The sequence below is a fragment of the Adiantum capillus-veneris genome, unplaced genomic scaffold, assembly GCF_014529385.1.
Source record: "Adiantum capillus-veneris isolate H3 unplaced genomic scaffold, ASM1452938v2 Hic_scaffold_526, whole genome shotgun sequence".
NCBI classification, from domain to species: Eukaryota; Viridiplantae; Streptophyta; class Polypodiopsida; order Polypodiales; family Pteridaceae; genus Adiantum; species Adiantum capillus-veneris.
This window is the reverse complement of record NW_028221593.1, coordinates 24,659-47,844: the sequence shown is the minus strand read 5'-3', so window position 1 is coordinate 47,844 and position 23,186 is coordinate 24,659. Positions and strand designations below refer to the sequence as shown.

At 44.4% G+C, this 23,186-nt stretch overlaps 1 protein-coding gene across 9 annotated transcripts in view; it reads right to left on the bottom strand.

Moving 5' to 3' along the window:
* Nucleotides 1-430: 430 nt before the first annotated feature.
* The window catches only part of LOC147416750 (uncharacterized), a 34,129-nt gene continuing 11,373 nt past the window's right edge, over nt 431-23,186 (bottom strand). For 3 of the 9 annotated variants that reach the window (XM_086508089.1, XM_086508091.1, XM_086508092.1), the window contains 7 exons: nt 10,994-11,168; nt 10,285-10,546; nt 10,122-10,177; nt 8,091-8,531; nt 4,076-4,141; nt 3,700-3,921; nt 431-577 (listed from right to left, as the gene is read on the bottom strand). In XM_086508089.1, the coding sequence (XP_086364215.1) occupies nt 446-577; nt 3,700-3,921; nt 4,076-4,141; nt 8,091-8,531; nt 10,122-10,177; nt 10,285-10,546; nt 10,994-11,168 (1,354 nt within the window). In that variant the 3' untranslated portion in view covers nt 431-445. Of the gene's footprint in view, nt 578-3,699; nt 3,941-4,075; nt 4,142-8,090; nt 8,532-10,121; nt 10,178-10,284; nt 10,547-10,993; nt 11,169-23,186 lie in introns of those variants that run through there. The other 6 variants (XM_086508090.1, XM_086508097.1, XM_086508098.1 and 3 more) reach the window with 6 other exon arrangements.

Below are 23,186 nucleotides of genomic sequence, written 5' to 3'. Positions count from 1 at the left end.
GCATACTCTTCAAGGAGCTCTTTGCCCCCCCTCCCCCCCCCCCCCCCCAATAAAAAAAAAAGAAAGAAAAAGAAGGAAAAAAAAAAGTACTCTCATATCACACTACCACTATGGGGGCACGATGGAGAATCGAGATAGATAGACTCTGCATGCCATGCATGTACACCTGCCTCATATAGTATTCCATTTTCAGCACCTAATTCTAGATCTCCCCCCCCCCCCCCCCCCCCCAGCTTTCAGTTTTGGTTCTGTTCATTTTATCATTTTTATGGGATATATCATAGTAGTACATCTTTTTGTCTCATAGGCGAGTTGGCTCTAGAAGACTCTTCTTTCTTTCTTTCTTTCTTTCTCTCTCTACCCACACATAAAGCACCCACATAAATGGGAGACTTTCTGAATGAATTTTAAGGGTAAGTTGCACATTTTATTGACAATGGTTAAACTAAAGAAAGTCCAATCTTACTTGAAAAGCTTGTAATCGAATGTGTGTCTTGCTCATGCGCTCTTCCTCCTGCTTGTGTAGATTTTCCATATCCTTCCTTGCATTATCAAGCATGATAGCTACACTTTCCAACTACATGTAAAAAACCAAAAAAATAAAGGAAAGAAGCTTTCCCTCATCGAAAGAAAAAACTGTGATCGGCATTTGAATTTTAAAGATGATTATTGTTCTAACAAAACAACGTTTATTTCACATTGCATATTGTTCGCATAAGTCCTACTTTGGGGATACTTCCCTTTCAATATATATAAGCTACACAAAGAAATAGTTGAGTTCGGTAAGTTGCATGAGCATGCATGCACGAGCCAAAAGGCTATATATGTAAAAGCTACTTTTCATAGAAAAAAACTCCTCTCTCTTGGTCATGCCACTTCTAGCCAGCTTCTATGCTCACCATGGCTCTCTCTTCTCTCTCTATGTTGAATGCCAACAGTGGTATTGGAGCCCAAATCAAGGGCATTACTACGAACAAGAGGTTCTTATTTAAGCCTTTAATAAGCTTCTTTTCCTAACTCGACACTAGTTGCAACAAGAGGAGAAGATCTGTGCGAAAGGATTGCTAAAAGCCTATAAACCTTCATTCCTTTAAGCAACCACAATCAAAGACATATTTTGATGAGCTCTAGATGGCTTGTATGGCACCACCTATGTTGCCAACAGGCAAACACTTCCACCGGATGCTTCTCCACGAGCAATTGAAGCAATAGTGTACTTGAAATGCCGTGAGCAACACACAAGCCAGCATATAGCACACCAATAGTTGACACAGCAAGCAGCATTTTGCACCAACAATAGCAGGTTCATGAGACGCGGCTTAGCATGGTGATTGACTCGCTGCTGTGCCCCCCCCCCCCCCCCCCCCCCCCCCCCCCCCCTCTTTCCTTCGCCATTGTTACCCTTGCCCGTAGCTCCCACAGCCCCTCGGAGTTGACACGTACAGTCACGTACCATCACTAGACGACGTATGAAGACGTGTGGTCCTAATCAAACTACAAAAATTATAACGTACTCCCAGAGTACGGAGATAAAAAAGTAGAAGACTTACTATTTTAGTATGGAGTCTAGTCTTTAAAGAATAAACAAAGCTTATTGGGGTAAAGGGCTAAAAAGGCTAGAGCCCAGACACATGGAAAACGACCCAACAAGCAGCCCACAATGTTCAAAAATGGTCATTTTGGCCGGTCAACAGCGACTCCAACATTACCTGAAAACTATCGAACTAGTCCAAAACAAAACATACTAGTTCATGGTACATAAAAGAACGTACAAGTTGTCCCGTACATCGAATGTGAGCAACCTCCTTTACCACCCCCCCCACCCCCCCCCCCCCCCCCCCCCCCTTTTCGAGTCTAACCACCTCCACCTTTTTCATCCCACCTCGTCGGGGTTTCTGTGCGGGGAGCTTGTCTTTCACCTAGCCTCATCTTCGACCTCTTTTTCCATGTGGATGCAGCAGACATGAATGGCAGCCTCTACTTCACCTCAAAGGGACTCAGATGAAGCCCCCTTGCCCGACACCACAAAGCCTACCATTCGACTTGCTCTCTCACCGATGGAGCAAGCGAGCCTTGTAGCAAAGGTGGAGCGCCTCCAAGCCACCTCCGTTATCTGCAAGATTATTGGCACCCAACCTAGTAGAGGTGAGGTGCGCGATGTCCTCTAGGCCCGCCTTCTCTCGGAGGTGGGAAAGATCATCGATGTGCAGTTTCTTGGGCACGGGGCGCGGCTACTACCAGGTCGAGTTTGAGACTCCCGAGATTCGAACAATCATGGCCCATTTTCGACAGTGGTGCCATGGTTTCGACCTAGTTTTTGATGTTCTTGTTGAGGAAGCAGATTTTCCCATTTTGGTTTGCTTCCCCGGCCAGAGTACATCAAGCTTTTGTCTAGGATTGGTTCCGAGATTGGGACAGTCCCGGAGACACAGTACAACATCCGTAGTTGTGGCCAAGGCAACAAGCATACCTATGGTACGCGTTTTGGTTCGGTACACCCACTCTCCCGAAGGTAGTCCTACTACCTAGGGTGAGTGGTGGGTGTTTCTGCCAGAGCGTGGAGTATTCGCAACTCCTAGATCAGTGCTTCATATGCAGACAGATGGGACGTCCATTGGCCTCCTCTTCCCACTCATTGTACACCCAGATTCAGCCCTAGTATCAGCTGATTACTTAGCTATAGCTTTTCAGTTCAGTTCTTTTTCATTTTGTTGGGATGATAGATGATACCCCGCACACGTACACTAATTTGTCTCATAGGCCAAGTTCGGTCTTTTGAAAGATGATAATAAAGTCTCTCTCTATTTCTCTAATATTTTTATTAAAAAAAATCAAAAGAAAGAGGCTGATTTCTAATACTTGAAGAATCCCTTAGAATGCTTAAATGGTGCCAATTTTGAAGGCAAGCAAATTGGAACTGTAAAAAGTGGATACAACTAGCCACATGGGCAAACTGTAGAAACTGAAAGCCAGGGTAACAAAACTATTCCTAAAGAGAGTAAAAAGTGCCCTAGCAAGCTGAGTGGAGAGAGGAGGACAACGGACTTTGAAAGATAGGCACTTCCACCAAAAGCACATTCAGCATCTATATACCAAAAACCTAAACCACCAAAGGCTACCAGGGGTGTAAAGGACACGGAACATCTACAAGAGCTCGACCGTCAGGCATATGCCCAACCAACTGATATTATTTGACAGTAGAAGGCAGCGGATAAATAGAAGGGAGAGAGCAGTTGATGGTGAAAGATGATGGATAAGAGAGAGCTGCCATCACCTACAGACTACAGGAGACTGCCACAGGGTGAGTAACAAAGTGCTGCACTAAAGCGGACGAGGAGCTATCAGCCAAGATAGAGACCAATCCACTTGCTGAAGGTGGCTCCTGAAATCCAGAGCTGGTGAGGAACTCCAAGAAGTGTCAGGATTTGGGGGGGGGGGGCAGCACTGGCACTGCTTTCTTCACGTGATTATAAGGAAGGTCCTCACCATCTCCACCTGATGAGGACTAAACATTTGGCAAATCATGAAAGATCCATAATAGACTACATACAGGTCACAAAAAAATTGTACATTAAGGCAGATAGCATTAAAACATTTGGCAAATATTCCATAAAAGATAAAAGTGACAAAAAGGCGGGTGGTGTTGCAATTTTTTAGAACAATATTAAAAGAATTACGATATGAGTAAAGAAAACAAACCTGATTGCACACATCAGTTGATCTTTTCTCCAGCATTTGCAAGGAGCAATCGTGTTCAGAAACCATGGTTTCAATGTTCCCAACCCAAGCCGATGATTTTGCTCCTTCCTCACAAACAATGCTTTTATGCAATTCATCAATTCTAACAGACCAACCATCCACTTTTGAAAGAAGCTGAGAGAAAGCCTCCATGGCATCTTTCTTTTCTACTAGAATTGTTTCCTGCTCCCACATTCTCCTCCTCCAAAACAAGACAAGTAAGTATAAAAACTCATAACAGAGAAGGAGCGTATGAAAGAATTAGATAATCCATGACCCCATGTATGTGGCAGATAAATCTGACTATGTTGTAAACGTTGTAAGACTTGTAGCATACCTGCATTGACAATTGTCGCTCTTTCATCTCAAGCTCCTTCTTATGCGTAGTCTTCAGCATATCAACCTAAATGGAAAGAATAATCATCAGCAAAGCACTTCAACAAACAATGATTTTGCTACCGTGCTAAAAAATCATCAACATGATTGACAGGAAATAAACTTTTTCACAAGACACAGCATTAATTAATTGTCAGCATCCAAGCCGTAAAAGTACATGGCCTGAAAACAAAATGAGAAGAATCTTGTTGGGTAGAGTTTAATTTCTGTTTTAGGTAAACATAACAGCTGCATACAAACTTGACCATGTCATCATACCCGATTATCTTCATATTCTTTTTTTCAAGCAAAAAAGAAAATAAATTCTAGTAGCTAAGGGAGAATGCCCATACCCTACATCTCTTATAAGATGGGAGCACCAGACAGTACTAAAGGAGAGGGAAACATCTTGCAAAGAACAAACTCGCACTTTTCATACTATCTTAGGATATAGGTGCTAAAAGAAAACGTCCATACCCTACATCCCTTATAATATTGGAGTACCAGACAGTACTAAAGGCGAGGGAAACATCCAGCAAAGAACAAACTCGCACTTTTCATGCTATCTTAGGAAAAAGCCAAGCATGCAGAATGTACTACCAGTCGGTAAATCCACCTTACGTAACCAAATCGGGACATCTCTTTTCAATTACGGGGGAAAAAAACAAACACTTCAAATAACTGAACATTTAAAGAACATACCTCAAAATATAAGTAAAACAATATAGCCAGTTACGAGAGTGGTGTAATCCCAAAAAACCATACAACATTTACCCAACTACTTCTTGGTTTCAAGCCTCTGGGCTCTTCCTACATGTACATTTTTTTCAGCTTTAAATGCATCAAGAGGGATGATGTGATTTATCAGGTTTACACTGCACACTGTCACAACTCGCTCTCAGGTTTCTTTTACAAGGACAGTTTGAACAAGCCCAATCGTAGTAAAAGGGATGGCCAATTCCAAACAAACTCATGTCAAAAATGGCAACTTGATTCCATTTCATACTAATTTCATGTCACTTTACTTTGACAGGGAACAGTCACTCTCAGCTTTCCGCAATCAGTGGTTTTGTGCTCCTTACCAAAGCTGGCTATGAGCTACTGTATGTCTTGATGAGTTTAAGAAAGTTCTATATTCACCTAAAAAGCAAGGTGCGAGCGACAAAGTTCAAACTCAAGATAGTCATGCAGAAGACACAATAAGCAACAGCTCCATCAGCTTCTTAAAAAGTGCTCTCCCCCAGCTACAAGTGCACCAAGGGGTTTCTCAGAACCGCTTCAATAATCCTCCTGCTACAAACTTAGTTCAAAATGAAATGCTCATGCCACATCACCCTGGATTGACCAGTCACTAACAATGTAGTCAGCATACAATGCTTGGCCATTCGTGATGCACCGAGCTGCTACAAACATGTAGAGGGCATGAATGCCTACCTCGAGACAAAAAATCTTTTGAGCGCTTGTCATGTAACAGGATAAATCCAAGTCTCCAGATGCAATGACCCTCACACTTTCAATCAAATCCATAGAAGCAAGTTGGCCATCCAACAAACCAACCCCATCTACAATGCAAGGGGCCATAGGAACATGGTGATCTTCACCAGAGCCCTTGATTTTCTATTGAGGCCCATGTGGCCCTACTTTACCTATGTCAAGTCCTATTCCCCTACTGCCGCATGTACATCAAGAAAGGTGAGCACAGAAAACGGGAGCCAGAACAGAAGAAATGCTTTCTCTGGAACAGGGAACATCTTTCCCCAAGTTCCAAATGTCTGTGCACAAGCTCCAACATGCCTCATAAGAAGCCTCGAAGGACCACAAGCCCCGAACACACTAAGTCTATTAACATTCCACAAAACAATTTCCATAATCATATATGAACATGACTGACAAAGCTAGAAAGTCATTTAAAGCAGCATATACACAATTGGTGCATTTCAAAGCTAGTGGCCTTGCCGCTTCGCTTTCTTGCAAAGAGACCATACGTCCTCTAATAGTATCCACAAAAAGGTAGGCAAGTAAGAACATAGTTAACCTGGAAACCTGTTTCTTCCACAAAAAATCCCGTCTCATCGATCCATTTACACTTTCATACTGTCATTTGTAAGGTATCATGGGCAGCCTATTGTCATTTGAATCGAGGATCAGTAATGATCACTCAACCACAACGGTATACAGCATATTTTCCTTCCTCGACTCAAGAATACGTGGCATATGCTCTTTTCGATGTACCACCTGGGTGGAAGTGAGATCCCGTGGATCAAAAAGGCCCTCTTTTTTTCCGTAACTCCAACTTTGGAAAGAGTACCTGCTGATCATCTTGGTTGGTACCAACTTGCCATGCATCTGTAGAGGAAAAATGAGTAATGTGCTCTTTGTGCAATGAGTTGCCTCTGTGCAGGATGCCAAAGTCTCAATCACACTTCCACAGATGAACTTAGACTACAAGGCAAATACTCTGCCAAAGACAAGCACAGTATACCATAGGAGAACACCAAGGCCAATGAGAACACTAACCATAGAAAATACTAAATATACTGACAACAATGGAGCAGCTCACTCTACTAGCATTTGCAAAGACTACAAGACCCAGACCAGAGACTGACTAGTGGCTGGCAGCACACGCGGCTTCAAGCTAAGACTAGGAGAAAAGGTACAAGGGCAAGAAAAGGAGGGGGTATGCCAAGGTGCAATCAAGGAGTGCATTTAGATGCAGACTCTAAACTCTGATTGCATTCGACATTGTGGAAATAGAAGTACCACTGGCTTGAGTGACTGAAAGGCAATCCCTAGGTACATCACATCCTAGATAAATCCACTACAACATCTAGATGAGTGGCTTGGCTACACCAGATCCTTTTGACTCGTTGGCCCAGCTTCAGGCCAAGACTTTGAGTACAGGTACTGTTGGGAGTCGGGCTATGGAGGGTGATACCGGCTGCAAGCCATGGCGAGAGAGAACGAGCAGAGGAGATATTGCTATGTCGGGATATCGACAGATCTGACAAGGATGAGATAGTTGAATAGAAATCTAATCGTGGAACTATATGGTGCGATGCATGCTAGAGAATGCACTATCTGGTATTGATGGTCATATGGCATGAAAGCATGAAGGCATTGTCTACTAAAGAATCGGATTAACTTTTTCCAGGTCTGTTCACTGGTGATTACTCTTGTTTTAAGAGGGGTGTGTCACAAAAGTGATGACGTGGTAAATTGTATGGACCCAAAAAAACACACCATGATTTAAGGATGCTGACATGGCAGTCTGGCTGCAAATCTGTAAGAGCTTTTGAGCGCCAAAATTAGCAGTTGCTTTGAAAGGGTGCCTTAAGGGAGGCTACTCTCAGTTGCAAATTGAAGAGAGCACTCCTCTCGGTAGTTGAACTCTCTAAAGATCAATCTAAAAGAAATACGGGCCAGGGTTTTTGGGGCCAGTGGAACTTGGCCACTCGTGTCTACCGTGTGGATTGTCTCTCTTAGAGTTTCAAATAGTGATGAAGCATTAAAGTCTGTTCCAATTCTGTTATTTCAGTTGAAACATGGTGCCCTCTACGGTTACCACCCATTCAATGGAGTACGATAGAAAACTAACAAATACCATGTTTGTTGAATCATACTGGACAAGGACTCATAATGGCCAAGAATTTTCTAGGAGCAGGTTCTTAGTTAAACCTAGGTGCGGCACTGTAGGTGAATGCTGAGAAACAGCCATTACAAATTCACTAGGCATTCAAAGCAAGTACAATGCAAGCAAAGGTTAAAGCACCTACGAGAGTTGGTTGAACCTAGAAAATACCGTGAGAGTTACTTCGAAAGGAAAATGGTGCGGGTAAGTTGAATGCAACAAACTGAATACATAGCTGGAACATGACACAAAGTTAGACAGACCTATTTGAGCCGAACTTTGTTCATGAATATGATTTTTGTGACCGAAGTTTACAGGATGAGTTTATTCAAGTTTGAGATAGGGATACCTCATGTTCATGCACTTTCTTCATGCAATCAATCTTTTCCTCTGTTAAAGACAGGCTTTGCTTCACAGATAGAAGCTCTACTGCCAGCTCCTCCGCAATCTTTTGTGCCTCCTCTCTCTCAAAATCTTCTTGATTTGTCCCCTGCGGATCGTTAGAGAGCTCCTTCTCCAGAAACTCCTTCTCAAGTTCTAACTTTTCTGCTTCGATCTTCATTATTTCTTCCCTAAGAGCCAAGTTCTCGTTCCTCAGTCGTTTAATTTCTACTGACAACCCCTGCTTTTCATCTGTTGTGCTTTCTTTTGTGACAGGGATAGAACATGGATTCAAAGGTAATGTTTCAGCGGGAGAGTGTTGCACTGGCAGAGGATTATGTTTCCAAATATCAGTAAGCTCATTAATTTCGTTCTTTTTACAAGGACCTCCATCCTGATTTACTTTTTTCTAAGGAGCACAAAATCAGATTGAACGAGAAAATTAATGTCAGAGAGAAAACCACGAAAACCAACAACAAAAAAATAGGTTTGCTAGCATCATTGACAAAAGTCTTATGCGAAGTTTCAAAGACTACAGAACACAGGAAAACGTTGGCCATATCAGTGGATTAATACATCACAACAAGTATGCATTAGCCATGGATGCACCAAGAAGTTCGGGGTGGCATAAAGCATTCATTACTCTTGTTGATAAAAGTTAACAATTGTGAAGCCAAAGGCATATGCTAAAGGCACAACTTTCATGTTTCCCATACAAGAAGACCAAAGATACTGCCAAAGGCTTATTACGTAAAGCAGCATTATGCATAGAAGCACTCTTCATACAGTAATTTGTCTGTACATAGTTGCATGATAAGATTCTTATTTATTGCACCCTCTTTGTGGAAACTGTTCAATGTCGACACCTGAAATGTAGAACAGTAAAGGATGATGCACAGGGTCCTTGTTTACTTTCTACATGCCATGCTCTAAAGCCATTTCCTCTAGATTGCACACATGGGCAGAGACCTGCTGCTTTTTCTTCCCTATGGAGATTATACATTCCACTTAAACGCCTCAATCACATCCAAAGGCTTACTTCTTGCTGTTAAATGTGTTGCCTTGTTTTTTCTTGATCTTGAGAGCTTTTTGTCGCTTCTATCCCTTACTTGGTCTCATTCTGTAAATCGGTCTCCTTGCTTCTCATAAGTTCTTCATTGAGATTTAGAGTACCAAAACTGCGGCTTATCAAGCATGAACAAGTTTTTTGCTTTCACTAGCACAAAAGTGCAACTACAAAAATTTGTGATTGGTGTACTGATGTGAATGTAAGCTCAAGAGTTGGCGCATCACAATTGAAGAGACTAGCTTATTAAGCTAGTCGACTCAGAACTTGTAAGGCCAACTTTTCAGTTTGCAATAGACTATCAAGACACTGTTACAGACTAATCATTACTTTGGTTTCACTGAAGATGCGAGTACAACAAGGTGTATCTTTCCAGTGAAGTGCTTCAAAACACTTTTCAAGTTTTGATTTCCCAGGTGCAGCCTCATGCTTCACTTGATCTACCTCAGGCTGTGTTTGCTATGTACCATGTCAAACAGAATGAGCTTAGGATCAAACTATATAAGTAGAGATAAGAAAAACGGGAACTTCATTGGTTTGACCTTAAACTGCACTGTGTGTAAAGGTATCGTTTCCCCATGCAGCGTAAAAAGAGGTAAAAAGTGTAGTTTAGCCACAAAATTAGAGTTATAATTGGTGATATTTACTTATTTTACAACAAGTTCACAAAATGAGCCCTCATGGACAGAAAACAACAAGCTCAATAGTAGTGGGAAAACCACTTATAACGAACTAGTTTGTTCCATGATTGGCTGATAACACAGACATATACAAGAATTACGTGGCATACCCAGGGAAAGAAAATCTTAGCCCCTGAAAGAATTTTCACTAGCAGAACAACTGTCTAAAATGAAAGAGAGAATGCATTTACAATCATCCAGCTTTAAAGTCTGTTTGCAACTAGTGAAGCCAGTGCAAATTTTTAATTCATACCTGGTCCGATGTATTCAATATGGAGAAAGAATCATTCTTCACATACTTTTCTGCAACTAGAAAAATCAAAACCATCAATCAAACTAAATGTACCATGCAAGCTTGAGAAATTTTTGGACGAAATTTCATTGAGAATCATGTTCCTTGGTCCAAGCATTCCCACCTGTTGTTTTCTCTTTTGCATCTAGATTCTCTGACGACGAGATAAAGTTGGTGAAGTGCCTATGTTGCATTGCATGAGTTGACACGGACCCTGAAAGACAAGATGGCTGATATCCTCCAAAATCCAAACTGTCTTCCTCTTCATCTTGGTCGAACTCTCCAGAGGACATAGATGAGATTACCCTAGAAGCAGCTTTTTTTATTGGCTTAATAGACTCATCTGGCAGTAAATACAAGACATCTTTCGTGCTCCTATCTCCATCCTTTGAACAAGGAAAAACATATATGGTTTATGTGCAACCTTAATAAACTGAAAGCATGTTATATGTGAGTTTTCATTAACTTCTCGTATGCATGGCCCTGAGACACAGTTTATTTATATACTAAACCGAACATAGTAGTGACGCAAAAAGGCGACTTCTTTCTCCAAGGCAGCCTAGAGCACTGAGCACTCTACGCGTGAGCTGAATTTAGAAGTGTTTTGTGAGTCATCTGCTATAGTAAAATTGGTTGCTCTTTTCTCTATCTAGATTGACAGGATGCCAAGAGTCCCAGCAGAAATATAAACAACTTTTAACAGTGGCTTCAAATCACATATTGAGGCAAAAAGCCCAAATAGAATACAGAAATTGCATTCGATGTTAAACTTTCTTGAAAGCATTAACTAGAGATATTGTATTTTGTCATTTCCTAAAAAAGAGAATTCTAACCTTCATTGACGAACTTGAATAATCTTTTGCTGACTTTGTTTGAGACACAGTAGCTTCTGATGAATCACTAGTATGTTGTATTGAGCCTGAACTGAGACGAGGAGAAAAAGTTAAGGTTGGAAGTCGTGTAGCTGGTTGGGGAGAAAAGGAGTTCCATTTGAACTTAAACTCCTCTCTGAAAAATACAACAAAGAAATCAGACCTGAGAAAACAGATGAAAACCCTACAATTATAGTTGAGAGCTCAAGCTACCCCAAACTGCCTTCTGTCTCTCACCCAGGAATTACATCAGATCAAACAGGGCGCACCACTATAAATTATAATACGACTTTGACAAGCAAGTTTCTCTCTGCCAAATGAAGTGCATCTTTGTCAGAAGAGCAGTGATACTTGTGACAACAAACATTCCTGAGAGAGAAATGAAATGAAATGGAAGGTTATATACATTTGCTAAAGGCTTAAAAGACCAAAACATTACATCAGCCTCATGTGATCCAAATGTCCACTACTTATAATACAAAAATGTTTGTCAGCTGCTAGCTTTTGCTTCTCTAAAGATTTTTGTAAAGCCTCTTTAGCCTTTGTGTAAGCCATGTCACATGTGCACTACACTTGTGCCACGCGGACAAGCTTCTACTACAGTCTAGCGTCAATCATAGTCTAGCTTAGGACCTAGCGTCGCACTTTGTGAGCCTCTAGAAGGACGTGCATGATCAGGCAGGTCATAGTTGCATACCCTCACTTGCACAGTTAAGTCACTTAAGTCATTTATTAATAAGTGACTTTGACATAACATTTATTAAAAGTAGGTAGAGAAAATGGCTAAAAGACCTATTAATGAAGCCCTTTGGGCGCTAGAGAAGGCAGAAGAGGTAGAAGACGAAGTAGTATCGACAACACCCTCTTCTCAGCAGTACCCAGCAGCCATCAGAGTTTTCAGCCAACCTTGGCGTTTTCCCTCAGCCTCTCCCACCAACGTTTTTCAGCCCTAAGCACCCTTAATTCAGCGATCAGCCCTTGTGGATCAGCAGCGTTTTCAAATCAGCCAGCAAGACCAGCGTTTTCAGTTTTTCAGCCATTGCCGGCCTCCTCCTCTTCGTCCTCGTCGTCGTCGCAGTACCAAGTATCTGCAGCAGTACCCATTAGCCTCTCAACATCTAGCACCCCTTGCGTTTTGGCTTGGCTCCTGCCTAGCTTAGCGTAGGGATCATCTGGGCCTCCGTGTCCTTAGCACCCAAGTACCATCAGAGTTTTCAGCCAACCTTGGCGTTTTCCCTCAGCCTCTCCCACCAACGTTTTTCAGCCCTAAGCACCCTGAATTCAGCGATCGGCCCTTGTGGATCAGCAGCGTTTTCAAATCAGCCAGCAAGACCAGCGTTTTCAGTTTTTCAGCCATTGCCGGCCTCCTCCTCTTCGTCCTCGTCGTCGTCGCAGTACCAAGTATCTGCAGCAGTACCCATTAGCCTCTCAGCATCTAGCACCCCTTGCGTTTTGGCTTGGCTCCTGCCTAGCTTAGCGTAGGGATCATCTGGGCCTCCGTGTCCTTAGCACCCAAGTACCTTCAGTACCCAAAGTACCCGTCAGTACCAAGCACCAAGTACCCGCAGTACCCAGCACTTAGCCTCTTCGGTACCAAGCACCTACCGTAGTACCCCTTAGCATCCCTAGCCAGTATCCTTCGGTATCTAAGCAGTACCAAGCATCTGGTCAAGTAGCAATTAGCATCTCATCATTTAGCATCATTGTATCAGCATTTTTGTGCAAAAAATGAAGCAAGTACTTGCTCTGCCAACTGAGCAAGGGGGCCCTTGAGAGTGGTTGGGACCCGACATGCGGTGTCATCTCTCTCTCTCTCTCTCTCTCTCTCTCTCTCTCTCTCTCTCTCTCTCTCTCTCTGACCATGGAGGAGGTCGATGAGATCCAAAGCGACCGATGAGAGATTTCATCTGAACTCACAACCCCCCCCCCCCATTTCCTTTCTCCTTAGTGTTTTAGTCATAGTTACAGGGAATGGCCGTTTTCAGGTCTCCGTTCCCCGTTCCCATTCCAAGATCCCGTTCCGAATCCCCGTTCTGTGTTTCAAACGTGAGTACCTGTAACAGGGAATGGCATTTTGTTCGGCTTTCCCATTCCGCGTTCCCGTTCCGGTTTCCCGTTCCTGGTAACTATGGTTTTAGTGCTAGTTCTTTGTAACTTTGTAATTTTCGTACTCAGACATGGTATCAGATTCACCAATTGTAACTTTTTGGTCTCATAGGTCATTTTGGCCTTTTGAAGACGTTAATATAACATTTCATTTCTCTCTCTCTCTCTCTCTCTCTCTCTCTCTCTCTCTCTCTCTCTCTCTCTCTCTCTCTCTCTACGTCTTTCTCTTTCATTCAATTCAGTTCAATTCTTTCAAGTGAAGTAAAGTAACCTTGTGTTCGTGCGGAGTACTACATTCGAGTTAAATCCTTAAACACTTCCGCTGCACTTGACAAGCCATATCCAAGGCTTGAGCAAATTTGTCGCCCTCAAAGATCTTGTCCTCTATGAGAAGAATAGGTGGAGCTTTGCAAGTTCCCTCAATGATCTCAAAGGAAGCTTTGCTAGTAGAGAAATCAGTGGTGTTATTGTAAGCGAGCTCGATCAATGGTAAGTATCCCTCCCGTAAGCCCAAGCATCCTTAAAAAAAGCTTGGCTCGCTGCTGCTGACCAGCTCCATCTGCACACCCCTGCTCCCCCTCGCCATCCCCCCCCTCCCCAAATCCCCTTCGCGTTTCGCGCGCTGCCCCGTCCTCCGCACGCCCTCGCTGCCCTTCAACCTGCGTCCCCGCCAATGTGAACAGTAGTTTCAACCGCAGACGGGAAGTTGGTGGATACTAGGAAGTGAACTCAATAAAGGCACAATGCCAAGGTGGTGTCACCCAGAGAAAATCACTCGAGAACTGGGCTACATTGCATTTTTGGATGTGGTCCCAGCGGTGAAAGATGGTCAGATGACCAATGAGAGTCCAATGGAAGCATCTCCTAAAATTTAGGGAACTGCTATTTTGCTCTTGAATAATTGTGCCATCTGATCAGATTTTATCTTCAAGGAGGGGGTATGTCACGAGGACGTGGCAACTGCTAACCTTAGTTGTTGGTTTCTTTCCGATAATTTTTATTTAATTTTTGGGACCCTCTTTTTGAAGTTGCAAATGGCGGACATTGTATGGCCAGTATGAAACGGCCGACGGCCGAGAGTTTCACCCGCAAACGGGAAGGCCTTGTCGCCACGAGTTGGTCGGGCCGATCGGCACTGGAATCCAAGCAGTAAAAGTATGTCTAGGCTCAGTTCAAAGTCATTTGGGTCCCTCGCTACACTTATAAGTTGGTGGGTACTAGGAAATTAACTCAAAAGAGGCAAAGTGGACACTTGGCGGCTCCATATGATTTTGCCAAGTCCAGCTGAAGAGGGAGGCGCCCAAAATGAGAGGAGAGGCTGATTTTTACTCAGTGTGACCTATAGAGTGTGTGTGAGTAGTTGGTGCAGGTGATGAAGCTTTAATGGAAATCTTGCCTTCTCCCTTGCACTATGTAGCACGATGATTCCGCTCTCGCGCACCTCTCTCCCCTTTTGAATACAGAATCATGATGTCCCGCTCAAGGGCTACTCATATGTATGTACAGTTATGTGGGCTCATGCGCGTATGCCGAGGCAAGAGCCTCTTATCCAGGTATTGGATTAGCTAATTGCTAATCCCTTGCAGGTACAAGTGAATTCGGAGAGGTTTCTCACAAGAAATCTCGTCCGATTCAGAGGGCAAGTAGCCCAACAGGTGCGGGAGTATGAGGGCTTGCTACAGATGCATTCGGCTCGCGAAACAGAGCCCAAAACAGGAAATTACAGCCTGCTATGTAAATTTGCAGGTTTAGGGTTTTGGCCCTAATCGATCCCTTATACCCCCAAGAGGTCCGGGGAAGCGAGGGGATCGTTAAATAGGTGATTTGGCGCAATTCCAGGGCAAAAAACAGAGAATTCAGCATGCTGCAGATTCTCGCCAGGTTTTGTGAAGTGTCCGTATGCGCTGGAAAGATCATCCATTGCATGGGAAGTTTGTCAATGAAGCTTCCTAGTACAGTTATGCTGCCAAAATCAGGCAAGAACGGGTCTTTTTCAGCCCGGATTATGCGGGACAGCTCGTAGGAAATCGCAGGTTTTATTCCCTTTTTAATAAGAATAAAGAAACACCGAAAGGGGCGCCAGTCTTTGGGGCCAACAGGTTGTCAGCGTTCGCTTGGAGCGCTCTAGCTTCCAAGTCGTATGTGTTCAAAGTGTAAATTCCAATTACAGGTTTATTTGCAAAGTTTCTCCGTGTCCTAAAGTCTAAAGTAAAGTTTCGGGTGAAAGCCAAAGTCTACCGCCCTACGGGCCGGTTTCAAACTCCCTAGTAACTTTGTCGCCCACCTAGGTCCACTGAGACGCCTATCAATGAAAGGGAAACTCATGGCGCCATTCCTCAATTCTAGTTAACTCCTATCGAGCGTGCTGCATCTGCTCCTCCAACCAAGGGCAGTCTGGGTAGTGCTCTTGCATCCGCTGTAAGGAAGCAATGCCCCGTCGGAGACGCTTCTCCTCCTCCTTGGCTACAGCCAAGCGAGCTGTAGACTCCTAAAGGAAGAAGTGACTAAGCTCAGGAAGTCCAGAGGCCACTTGTCACGTGACACATCCAACCCTATGTGTCTGTGGACAAGCTACAGCACGACAAGGGTTCAGTCAGTTCAATCAATCTAGATTAGAAGTGATCTGGCACTTTTGTGAGTCTATTCGTAGACCGTGCATGCCCAGTCACTTAGTGTAGATGCATATCCTCTGGTTGCACACAGCATGATCATATCCTCTGGTTGCACACAGCATGATCATAAGCATTCCCATCAGAATCCATTAGAATCCTTCACGGAAATTTTCCAATGCATTTAGCCTAGTTTCCCTATTTTTGACATTTTTCACTTATTATTTTTAAGTGACTTTTGTTGGAAAGTAGGTAGGGCAAAAAATACCGTGTTTGTGCACGTTCCATAGCCTCATGATTTTGCAATAGCCCCTTGATCACCTTTGAAGTTCCGTCGTACTGCTGCGTCCTTAATCTCTACAATACGATAGTTTTGCTGATTTGCTGAAATCCCGAGCAGATGCGGACCCGTGAGATTCCATGGTCCTTCCTCATGCCAATGCTACAAGGGGGGGGTTGGCCCGAGAGCAGCCTCCCTTAGTAAAATTCAATTGCCCAAGGCCAAAGGCCTTAGGGCGTTTTATGTGTGAAAACAAAAAGCTCTGAAGAGATGGCGTTCTCTGCCGCCTGCACAGGAAAAGAAATGATGACCATGCGCTGCAGAGCCCGAACCCGGGGTGGCTGTAGTGTCGAACAAGATGGAGCAGGGCAAGGCAAACCCATAGAGCCCATCTGCGACACTTTTGGAGGTGGCCGACCTGCCTCGCTTCCCTCTGCTAGGGGTGCTTGTACACGGCTCCTGTCTTCGTTGTCCCCACCTGTCAAGAGCTTATGCACACCGTGTGCCTCGTCCCCCTACCGTGAACACCACGGCTTGCATGATATGCAAGACCATGCATGGCACGGCTTGCTGTTGAAATCGAGGGAGAGAGAGAACGGGAGAGAAGGCCATGCTTCTTCGTTGCATGCTTCAGGAGGGAGATTGAGAGAGAGAGAGAGAGAGAGAGAGAGAGAACGGGAGAGAAGGCAATGCTTCTTCCCCTCCTCCATGGTTGCTCCCTCCCTAAGCTCTGATACCAATGTAAGACAGGGGGAACTAGAACCTAGGAGTCCACCTCCCAACCACCCACTATATAGCATGGCCCCTGGCCCTTTGCCCTAGTTGGACTCCCAGGCAACTTCTCAAGCAAGACCCTTGGTGGACTTTCCTCCAAGCAAAGACATCATCGCCTAGCTTCACCCCTAGCATTTTCATCAAGGTGGTCATCACCCACACACTCCCAGTCCCTAGCGTTTTCTGCAACAAGGCATCATCGCCAAGCAAGTTCAAGCCTAGCGTTTTTGCAAAGTTCCATCGCCAGCAGATTATCCATGCTAGCGTTTTTGGTCCAAGACAGAGAAGCTTCAGTTTTTAGCAGATACAACCTCAGCCATGCAGCGTTTTTCAGCCATGAAGACCTGCAGTTTTCAGCCCTAAAAGAGTAGCAGATTCAGCCCAAAGATCATCAGTTTTCAGCCCTACAGTAGATGCAGTTTTTCAGCCCTAAAGACCCGCAAAATCGGCGTTTTTCTTAGCGTTTTCGGCAACAGCAGATTTCAGCCCATAGCGTTTTTGGACAGCAAATAAAAGATTGCAAATTTCAGCCCTTAGGTCGGTGTCGTCATCCCCGTCGTCGTCGTCAACATAGCCTAAACTCATAGCGAACAAATACTTCTACCGTCATAAAGATCTCATGGCAAAGAGAATCGACCTTGTTGAACATGTACAGATAATTAACCTAGTCTAATTATACATCTTATCAAGAAGAAAAAACACACTTGCAAGTTCTGTAAGTTGTACCTTCTTAGAATGATTTCCATTGCCCTTAACCATATAGGATTGTCTTGATCGACTGAAGCTTGGAAAAAACTTTGCCTAGGAACCATATCCTAGCAAAAATGCAAATCCAAATAGCAAAATAGAGAGATTTCTATTGGTGTCTCAACTTGAGATAAACGGTCGGTCATACCAAGCATTTTTACACCCTTCATTAAGTCTAGCAAGAGGATGTGCCATTAGTCTCACGCATACAGTTTGTACCAGTTTGTGCAATCATAGGTAGACCACTCTCGCCGACGAGAGGGGGGCCTTCGGAGGAGGGTTTTACAACGTCTCTGGTGTCATATCTCTCTTCTCTCTATATATCTCAGTCTCATACACTTGCATGCACAGTATCCATTCACTTTGTTTGTGATCATAGCACTCTCTCATTAAGAACGGAAGGCTCTACCTTCCATAAGAACAAAAAAAGAGACCTTGAGCATAGTTTGGAGCACTCATCTTGAGCAAAGCGCAAACATTCATTTTGCTGCACCTTACATTGGTATCAGAGCTTTGGCAGTGTTCTGTATCACTCAAGGAAAGAACCACAAGAATCACAAGTATTTTTTTTGCTTGTTGCGATCGCACAAACCCAAGTTCGCTTGGGCGTGTCGATTCCTAATCGTGTTTTGAAGAGTGACAGGAATCCCAAGAAAGAAGGGCTTGTCCAGCCTCCCCTTGTGCCTCTTTTCACTCATCGAGAGACCGTGCACTTAGCAGCCGGCCAATCGACGTGAGGTGGGAAAAAGCAACCTTGGTGTGAGCGCAAGGCCGCCAAGGGGTGCGCCTCCGGAAAAGAGCAGAACTCGGGTGAAGAGAAGATCCTTCTCTAACACAGATTGCAAGCGAAAGAAAACCCTCAAGAACCTCAAGAACCCCAAGACCCAAGACCCCCAAGAACCCAAGTTCCTCGTGAACTTAAGAACCCAAGACCACAAGAACCCACAAGGACCCACGACTTCAGAATGGTCATCACTCAAAGCGGAATGGATACTTCGCTTGGACGTGATGAGCATGAGAGAGGTGAAGAAGAATTTTCCCCACCAGGAGGTTTTTCCGACCCTCCCCCTTCCCCATCTACGTCAAGGATTACATTGTTGCTAATTGGACTATTTTCTTATTTTTAATGATTAATCTCTTTTTTAGGATATTTTATTGTGTGTACTAAGAACTGTTAAAAAGATTGTAGCTACAGGAACTGCCATCAAGAACGGACAACTCTGATGTGTCATTTGATGGGTGACGGTAAACATCGCGAAGGAGTTTCCGTAAGTTCGGTGGAAAGGGCCGGGTTACGAGTGCCCCTGATGCGTCACATGATGGGTGACGGGTGCATCAGTAAGGGGGCATCCCGTAGGCTAAGGAGGAAATCCGAACTGAGTAAGAAAATACGCGTAAGAACGCAAGCACAAGAATAAAGATGGGTTCAATGAAGCTTTTTACGAAAAGCAGGAACAATCGTGGGAAGACTGACGCTTTCCCGCGAGGAATCTATGTTTGCATTGCATTCGTGCATGTGGTTGCATCCAGGGACGCCTCGGAAGTGTTGTTAAATGCATTGGTTTTAACTTATAAGGTTTTATTGAGTTTTTGGGCAGGTTCATACCAATTTTAAAATACGCCGGCCGCCCACTTAATAAGTGGGCAGCCACTTAGAAGATAAAGCAACAAAACCAGCCAACGAATTCTCTCTCCCTATTTCGGGTAGAACAGCGCAAAAAATAAATAATAAAAAAACGGCGGCGATCTCTATGCGAGCAGTTTTTCGTGCCGTGGCCAGGGAACTATAAAAGCACCACATGCCCTCACTCACGGGAGGTACCAACATCAGCAAGAGAAGAGTCTGCCGCAAGAGATCGCGAGACTACGAAGAGCCGGAAGCAGCAGAAAAGCACCAGCGCTAGGATTCTGGAACAGAGACTGGCGACAGAAACAGCAAGTGTTCGCGTGACGACTAAGTACGGAGGTCAATTCTCCTAGCAAGGAGCGACAGGTATAAGGTGTTGGTACGCATTGAGAATTGTTGCTCTGTGTGGTTTGTTTTGCAGGAATCTCCCGTCTTACGGGAAGGCCCTTCACGGGCAGTACAGCTTCACGCCTAAGTCCCTTACGAAAAAGTACGGCTTCACGCCTAAGTCCCTTACGGGAAGGAACAGCCTTGTGCCCAAGCCCTTTACGAGAAAGCACGACCTTCGGGTCTAAGATTACAGAACGGAGGGGTTTCCTCGGGTTCTCGTACTTGTATACGAATTCTCCCTGAATAAAAGAATACTCTTAACGGGGGGGGGACCAGCCCATCTTCTGGTCCCCAATACTGTGTCGATCTTCTCCCTTCTCTCACATTTGCAAAGTATTTTAATTTTCAGATTTTCAAGTGCTCGTGTACGCTCCCGTTTTGTGACGGTGGTATCAAAGCTCGGACTCCTCTCTTTCTCTGCAAAGAAGGACGATTCCGGGAAGAACGGGAAGAACCATGTCGAGCCAAGGGAGAAGCGTTGAAGAGGAGCTTCAACAAGTGCAAGCTCAGCTTGCGGAGTTGCAACAAATCTTACTGTTGCCAGACGTCCAAAAGCTTTTGGGTGGAATGAAGAAAACGAATGGAACTGATGCATCCAAGCATCCAGACAACACTATTGGCGTGAGACCACAGGAGGCAAGAGAAGAAGCACGTGCCGAGGTGTACAAAGGATCTTCGGATCGGAATGAACGGCCTACTTCAAGGAAAGGCCAAGAAAAAGCGCTCTCTCTGCTAGACGAGAGCAAGGACATCTCTATCTCATCTCCATCTTACTCTCCTGATTATACTTCTACTTCTCGATCATCTCGTCAGAAGAAGGAAGCAGCTACTACAGCCACTACCATACATCAACCTAAAGATAAGCCTCGATTCAAGAAGCAAGGTCGCAAGTCTCAACATCGCATGAGAGTCTTCAAATTAGGCGACAAGGACATCAAGTTCGAAACCTACAACGGACAGAGAGACATCTCCAAAGCACTGTCCTTCATCAGACAGTTTGAAGTCGCCTTTACCAATGGGCACTTCACAGAAAAATCCAAATTACGCCATGTGGGGAAGCACCTCAAGGAAACGGCAAGTAATTGGTGGTTAGCCAAGATTCTAGAAGGTTCTCAAGCCAGAACTTGGGAGAGCTTCAAATCTGAATTTTATGAACAATTTCTTCCGCCTGACTTCGAGCAGGACATACGGAAGGAATGGGACTGGCTTGCCCAGAAGGAACATGAAAGAGTAACGACTTATGTGGACAAGTATTGGTCGGTTCTTCTGAAGGTCACTCCCTTCATGAAGATTGCCGACGAGGAAAAGAAACGAAAGTTCGAAGCGGATCTCCAACCGCAGCTTCGAAAGAGTATGAAGGTGTATCCACATGATACTCTTCAGAGGATGATGGAGTCAGCAATCATTGCTGAGGATTTGCACTCAACTGGGACGCCCAGAAAGATGGAGCATAGCACCTACCGTGCAAGACAAAGAGGGGTCTACTATGACCAAGGGGGACAAGGAAGAAAACGTCCTCCATCTAGAGACGATGATCATTCTAAGAAGCCAGAGGGCACTGGCAAGCGAACTAAGTACCTTTCTCCTACTCAACTTCAAACTTTCAGAGAGGAAGGAAGATGCTTCTACTGTGGCGAGAAAGTACATATGAAACCGGACTGCCCGCTAAAGCAGCAACGGCAAGAGCAAGCCTCTACGAGGCAAGAGAAAGCAAGGAAGGAACCCGCACCACCAAGCTCGAACTCCATTCCAGATGTTCAAGGAAACACAGAATCAGAGAAAGGGAAGCACTTGGACTTAGTGTTTCAAGAATTGCGAAAGCATGAGTTGCATGTGAATGCAAAGAAGAGCGAATTCTTTCTCTCAGAGATACACTATCTCGGTCATATAGTCTCTCACAATCAAGTGAGTATGGATCCTGCCAAGATCCGAGTGGTAGAAGATTGGCCTATTCCCACTACGGTACATGATGTACGTAGCTTCCTGGGATTATGTTCGTATTATCGAAGGTTTGTCCGAGGATTTGCTCAAGTAGCAGGACCACTTCATGATTTAACAAAGAAGAAGATTCCTTTCAGATGGGGATCGAGACAACAAGGAGCTTTTGATCGGCTCAAGTACTTGCTAAGCCATGGACCTATTCTGATAGTGCCTGACTTAAGGAAACCATTTGAGGTTCACTGTGATGCTTCAGGCAATTGCATCGGAGCAGTGCTAAACCAAGAAGGCCATGCAGTGGCCTACGAAAGCAGACGGCTTAAGGATGCAGAGTTGCATGCATCAATCTACGAAAAGGAACTCACAGTTGTGATTCACGCCTTATCCAACTGGAAGCACTATCTTCTAGGAGCGGATTTTGTGATCAAGACTGATCACCAGAGTTTGCGGTATTTTCTTACGCAAAGGAAACTATCTGAGAAGCAGATGAGATGGGCAAACTTTTTGTCTATGTTTCACTTCCAGATCCTTCACACGGCTGGGAGTAAGAATGTAGTCGCAGACGCACTGTCTAGGCGGCCAAGGGTGAACGCTATCACTTCGGTGTATCACCAAGAATTAGAAGCACTACCGGATTTGTATCCGAATGATCCAGACTTCTCCACCATTTGGGGAAAGCTACATCATGGAGAGAATGAGTTTCCCTATTCCATTCGGGACGGTTATCTCTACCACCATCAGGCCATATGTGTGGCGGAACCATTAGGAAAGAAGATCATGGATGAAGCACACGCTCCGCCTTATGCGGGTCATCGGGGTATTCTCCCTACGACCTTAGCAATGGAAAGATATTTCTTTTGGCCTAGCCTTAAAGCAGACATTGATAAGTATGTCAGGGAATGCTTGGTTTGCCAAAAAGTGAAGTATGATCGGCATAAGACGCCTGGGTTACTACAACCATTGCCTGTGCCTAATGAACCTTGGAAAAGTATTGCCATGGACTTCATCATGGGCCTCCCTAGAACTCAGACTGGAAATGACGCGATCTGGACCATTGTGGACAGGTTTAGCAAGCAAGCACACTTTTTTCCAGTCAAGAAAACGATCAAAGCAAATCATATGGCTAGGGTCTTTCTAGCACAGATCTTTAAGCATCATGGAATGCCTAAGTCTATAGTGAGTGATCGAGATCCTCGCATGACGGGAAATTTTTGGCGTGCCTTGATGGATAATCTTGGTACGAAGTTGAATTTTTCATCTGCCTACCATCCTCAAACGGACGGGCAAAGTGAGATAGCCAATTCCACAGTATTGGATATGTTAAAAGCTTATGTGTCAGACCGGCAATCTGACTGGGAGAAATATTTGCCTCTTGTCAAGTATGCGTATAGCAATACCATACACTCATCGACAGGGAAAGCACCTTTTGAGATTCTTTATGGTAAGCCTTTGCTTCCACCCATCCTTTTAACAAAGGATAAGATCTTTGCAGCAGATGAATTTGTCCGGGATTTGGACACCGCCTACGGGCAAGTTAGGAGAGCTATTCTATGCTCTCAGGAAAAGCATAAGAAAGCTGCAGACAAGCACAAAAGGAATCTAGACTTAACAGTCGGACAGTTAGTCTTACTCAAGTTTGAGAAGGCAAGACTTAAGAAACAAGCGTCTCATAAGGGGAAAGTG